Here is a 6000-nt window from a genome sequence, read left to right on the forward strand (position 1 = left end):
GAACTCACTTTGTAGACCAGTCTGACCTCAGACTCAGAGATCTGCCTGCCTCTGCCTCCTGAGTGCTGGGACTGAAGGTGCGCGCCACCCCATGTAGCTTGCCTTAGAGTTGTATAGTAGGAGACAACCTGTATCGGTTTTCTTGTTTACTGGTTTGATGTTAAGTGACTTCAGGCAGCTATTCTCAATAAATGAAGAAATGGTTCTAGTTGGGGTTAATTTTGAAATGTGGACTGTGAGTTTTGCCTAATGACGGGATACATTTTAGACCAAAACAGGGTTATGGAATCTACAACATACAGGAACTTTAAAGATCCCCTCATGTTAATCTTTATGTTAGCAATAAAAAAGCAATTATTTTAAATAGCATAATAGTTGGAACAAGTGTAATTTTTAGAATACTCCTCTTTGAAAGGATGAGAATGCTTTTGATATAACTTACATTTTCAAGTCACACTCTATATTTGGTAGTCATAATTGGTATGTGATCTGCTTTATCTTAGCTGTAACCTCAAAACATAAGTATACATTGGGACATGAGCTTTTTAATTCCACTATATTTAGTAGATGTTTATTAGCTGATTTCTCTTCCTCCTTCCCTCCTTCTTTTTTTCCTTTCTTTTTTTTATTTGTTTGTTTTGTTCTGAGACAGGATCTTACTGTATAGCCCTGCCTATCCTGGAACTTGCTTTATAGACCAGGCTGGACTCACAAAGATCCTCCTGCCTCTACTTCCCAAGTAATGGAATTAAATGTCTGGCCCTGATTCCTTATATATGAGGTATATAGCTTGCTTGCACATGTGTAGGAAAGTTTTGCTCATCCATGTTAATAGACTAGTGCAGGTTTTGACCATATGGTAAATTTATAGTGTTGTTGCTTATCTGATATGGATAATATTTATTATTCCTTTTTTCATTTTTAGTGAGCATCACAAGTTTTATCCCACGTTTCAACTTTCTAAGCATAGATCTGCCACTGATTGTGGAGACATTTGTCAAGTATCCTTTCGGGTTTGAAAAGTACATTAAAAGTGTGTTATTTGTAGCTTCATCGTTTTTACCTTGAATAAAGCATTACAAATATAGGCCTTATTATTTAATTTCTTACAGCCAAAAAAACGAGAGAGACTTTAAAGATGAAAGATATTAGCCAGGCAGTGGTGGCACACTTCTTTAATCTCAGCACTCAAGAGGCAGAGGCAGGAGGATCTCTGTGAGTTTGAGGCCAGTCTGGTCTACAAGAGCAGGTTCCAGGATAGGCACCAAGGCTACACAGAGAAACCTTGTCTCGAAAAACAAACAAACAAACAAACAAACCTGAAAGAGATTAGGTTTTACCGTTTAGCATGTGAGGGGAAAGTCAGTGGAGAAAACTCATCGGGTATGGAGAAAGGTTAATATACAGAGAGGAGGATTGTGGGAAGAACAGCAGGCAGGCATTTTAATAGCTTGAATCCCAGAAAGGCAGTGCCTGAAGCATGCAGAGAGCGCAGATTCTCCTCAGAGGAGTTTTTTGTTGCCACTTCTGTTTTCCTCAGAGTTCCAAAGAACTTTCTCCACCAAGACGCCTCTGGTATGTCTGTGTACCATGTTCATGCAGTGTCCATGGAGGCCAGAGGAGGGCGTGAGAAACGAGTTGAATATGGTTGTGAACTGCCTTGTGGGTACTGGGAATTGAACCCATGTCCTATGCAAGAGCAACTACTGCACTGCTGAGTCATGTCTCTAGCCCCACAAAAGCGTATATTTTTACAGAAAACATAATGGGAATGTGTAGAGATGCCTATAAGAAGGTGCAGAAAGGTGTAGCTTGAGGGTTAATTTACAAGAAGTTTGTAAAGGATGAGGCTTCAGTTACTCGTGAGATGAGGTGATGAATTCTCCCCAACTTGAACTTTTTTTTTTTTTGAGACATGGTCTTACAGTGTAGCCCTGACCTGACTTGCTCTTTAGACCAACCTGGCCTCCACCTCACAAAGATCCACCTGCCTCAGCCTCTACCTCCTGAGTGCTGGGATTAAAGGCATATAGCAACATCATCCTGCCAGACTTGAGTTTATTAATAAATTCCAGATAGTGGTAGTACATGCCTTTAATCCATCAGCAGAGGCAGGTGGATCTCTGTGAATTTGTTGCCAGCCTGGTCTACAGAGCGAGTTCTAGGACACCCAGAGCTGTTACGTAGAGAAACCCTGTCTAGGAAAAAAAAAAGTAGTTTTGAGGGCTGGAGAGATAGCTCAGCAGTTAAGAGCACTGATTGCTATCCCAGAAGACTCAGGTTCTATTTTGAGCACCCACATAGTAGTTCACAACGATAACTCCAATTCCAGGGGATCCACACACCTGTTCTGACCCCATGACCATCAGTATGCATGTGCACACATACATTTACACAAATACACATATATGCACATAAAATAAATTTTTTAAGTAATTTGGGGACTGGTGTGTTGGTGCATACTTGTAATCCTAACACTTAGGAAGCTGAGACAAGAGTATGACCAGTCTGTGCAGCAAGACCCAGTCTCAAGATTAAAAAAAGTAAGAACATGGGGGCTGGCATTATAGTTCAGTAGTAGAACGTTGCCTAGTGTGCACTAAGCCCTAAGATTATTGGCTGTTTTTTCCTTTATTCCTTAGTGCTACATTTCTTTCCCTTTGTTGTAACTTTAAAGGATTATAAAAGTTTAATCTTTTTAGGAATCCATTTTAGATTTGTTAGTTTGCCTTTATTTTTCTATTCAAAGTTTTTGAACTTCAAAGTACTATTAACTTCTTTGTCTTAAAGGCCAGAGCTGTGGAAAAGAGTGTCACACTTACAGTAGAGAAGTCTACTGTAATCTCATCTCCCTGTCCATTGTCTTCTGACTTCTCAAAAGTTTCCGTCTGGACTTGGCAGCTAGCTCCTTAACTCATCTTTACCCAGGTATCTGATTTCTCTTTCTGGAGCTCTGGCTATTGTTAATGCAGTGCCCTGCTTTGCCTTAGATGGTCAATGGATTTTAAACTCTTTCCTGGATGCTACCCTTACCTCAGTGATTGGAGACAATGACGTTAAGGATCTCATAGGATTTTTCATCTTGCTTGGTGGCAGTGTACTTTTAGCTGCCAACGTGACACTGGGACTCTGGATGGTTACAGCACGGTAATATTTGCTCTCTTCCAACGGAATGTCTGAAGTACAGCTAAGTGGGAATATCTGTTGCCATTGAAATTCTTACTGGATATGAAATGTAAAGTGTTTCCTCAAAACATCTTGACCAACACCTTTGAGCTCCAATATCTAGAGAATCCAAACTCTGTAGTAAAAAAGGAGTGGAAGAAATGAAAAAGCGTAATTCCTGGCTACATTCTAGTTTTAAAGATTGAATATACAAATTTTGAATGTTTGTGGAACAATTTATAAACAAGTGAAAATTCATTCATGTGATACCATTTTGTGTGACTATATAGCATTTTGGAATAGTAAAAGGGAAAGCAGAATCTGGTAGTAAAATTGTATATGTGTGTGGTACCAGAGTTTGAAATAGGGCCTCACTTATGCTACTTATGCTAAGCAAGCTTTCTACCACTAAGCTATATATCCTGCCCCAGGAAAAATTTATTGAAAAGTGCCATTAAAATGATGTAGGGGTGCACACCTTTAATCCCAGCACTTGCCTTTATGTGTTTGGGAGGCTAGGCAAAAAGGATCATGAATTCAAGGTCATTCATCTTTAGCTACATAGTGGGTTCCAGGTCAGCATTGGCAATATAGCAAGACCCTTCCTCAAACACACACACAGGCACACACACACACACACACACACACACACTTATCATTAAAGATTTAGGGATGGGCTCAGCGGTTAAGAGCATTGTCTGCTGTTCCAAAGGTCCTGAGTTCAATTCCCTGCAACCATATGGTGGCTCACAACCATCTGTAATGAGATCTGGTGCCCTCTTCTGGCCTTCAGGCATACACACAGAAAGAATATTGTATACATAATAAATAAATATTAAAAAGTATGAATTTTTAAAAAAAGATTTAGGGACACTAGATTTTGGTTAAATGGAAGACTAAGCAAGTGTTCTTGGTTTTATTGTGCTTGTCTTTATCTTGTTTGTAAAGTATTTTAAAGTTTAATGGTGTATTATTCTATACTCTGAATACCAAGGTCTGATTATAATTAAAGCAGTAAAATTCTATGAAAGTATCTGCTAACATGGAAGCAAAAACTCTGTACAAGTGATAGCAAGTAAATGGACAAAGTCGAAAGTAGCTAAGGCCTGTGATGAGATAAGATAGTTTTGTGGCACAAGTATTGCCTTTTTCATTTCTCCATGCTTGTTCTATAAAGTATGGTGCAGGAAGAATCTCCCACAGCAGCATTTGAGCTCAGGCAGTTAGACATGAATTTGAGATCTAAGCTGAGGCCTCTAACAGATCACAACAGAGCAGACATTTCAGCAAGTCTAGTATCCACTTTATAGAGTTTTGCAGCTTCGAACTCTTCTGGGGTAGGCCTTTTCCTTTATGCTGCAATAGCATTCACCCCTGAGCCGTACTCTGTCCTCACCAGCGTCTAGTATGTTTCTCTCTGTTGGGGGATTAAACACCCGATCTTTGTTTTCTGTCTTCCCCAAGCTACCTCTGTGAGTACACAAAGACTTTGTGGGATAGTGAGAATGACTGTACAAATACTGATTTTCCAGAGTCTAGTAACACACTCTTGAGCCCTGAAGAACCTCAGTCGGTCTTGTGGGTAGCAGTGGAACCCTGGGAAATTCAGAGTCAGCTGGCCAGTGTGAAACTGTTAGTCGTTGGGATATATGCACATATTTTTTTCTTTCATGAAAAATATATATTGGATGAAACACACACACATTAGAAGTAATGAAAGGCAATGCTCCATTCACTAATAGCCAGATATATACCTCCTTCCTGAAGTAAGGTACTTCATGTGGTTACCTTTTTCAGAACATTAGTTATCTTAAGCGCCTAAGACTTTTAAATTAATTTTTAGAAATCTTTTACATGTTATTACAAATTTGTCTTCCTTATTTAATATAAACCATACACTTGAATATCATTTTGAGATATTATTAATGTTAGGCTGTTCATTGCTAACAATACTAAAGGCATATGCATTTACTAATTTTTAGTTTTTATCCCAGAAAATATGGTATTTATTGTCGTCTAAGGTCACTCAGGACCAAAATATATTTGCATACTAAAAATGCACAGACCTTTTCAGGTAAAACAGACAATGTCATGAAATACTCATATAAGTAACGTGATCACATGTATTAAATAGTTTACTAATGAAATGTATGTGTTTATATCATTTTTTAATACTGAGGAGAACAATTACTGTTTACTGTGGTACTTATAGAACTGAGCTTAGCCTCACACATGCTAGCAACCCTTCTACGACTAAATAACCCTATAGGCCATGAAAATATTTTAATAAGAGGACATTCTATCCACTAACTTCATTTTCTAAGTGAAAGCAACAGCAACAACAAAACAAAACCTCATTTCATATTCGCTGCTGAACACCTCTGTCAGCTACCTGTAGGGTCAGGGTGTGGGACCTTCTCTCCTCCTGGAAGTCCAGCAGATTTGTATACAAATGGCTTCATTGATTAAGAAAGGAGATGTTACATATTGTCTCTTCAGCTTCACTGTTATACTCTTAGGACTGTGTCATTCATACTCAGCTTTGTCTTCCTACAGTGCACGAGATATCAGAAGTGCTTAATTTGCTTGAATGGTGATTGGTGTATACTTATGGATAGAAAAGCATGCTTCTATTTAAGTAAGCTGTAAAAAAAATTATTGAATATTTACTGTACATATATGTTAACATAACAAAATTTGAAGGTCTTTATGTCCCTGATGTGTTATCATTTTTCTGGGGAAAAATCCATTTTAGTTTCTTTAGAGCAATTAGAAAAATGAATTATATTGGAAAACGAATTATGTTGGTGATTTTGATGAAGTATCTTTGTGTTG

General features: G+C 38.3%; 1 protein-coding gene across 2 annotated transcripts in view; it reads left to right on the top strand.

The window, feature by feature from the left end:
- Positions 1–3888, top strand: part of LOC121441174 (membrane-bound transcription factor site-2 protease) — a 43948-nt gene extending 40060 nt beyond the window's left edge. Inside the window, exons 10-11 of one of the 2 annotated variants that reach the window (XM_041642291.1) lie at positions 926–1001; positions 2929–3888. In XM_041642291.1, the coding sequence (XP_041498225.1) occupies positions 926–1001; positions 2929–3151 (299 nt within the window). In that variant the 3' untranslated portion in view covers positions 3152–3888. The other variant, XM_041642292.1, reaches the window with a different exon arrangement.
- Positions 3889–6000: the final 2112 nt, after the last annotated feature.

This window comes from Microtus oregoni, unplaced genomic scaffold (assembly GCF_018167655.1).
Source record: "Microtus oregoni isolate MIOR12 unplaced genomic scaffold, Mior012 000074F_000, whole genome shotgun sequence".
NCBI classification, from domain to species: domain Eukaryota; kingdom Metazoa; phylum Chordata; class Mammalia; order Rodentia; family Cricetidae; genus Microtus; species Microtus oregoni.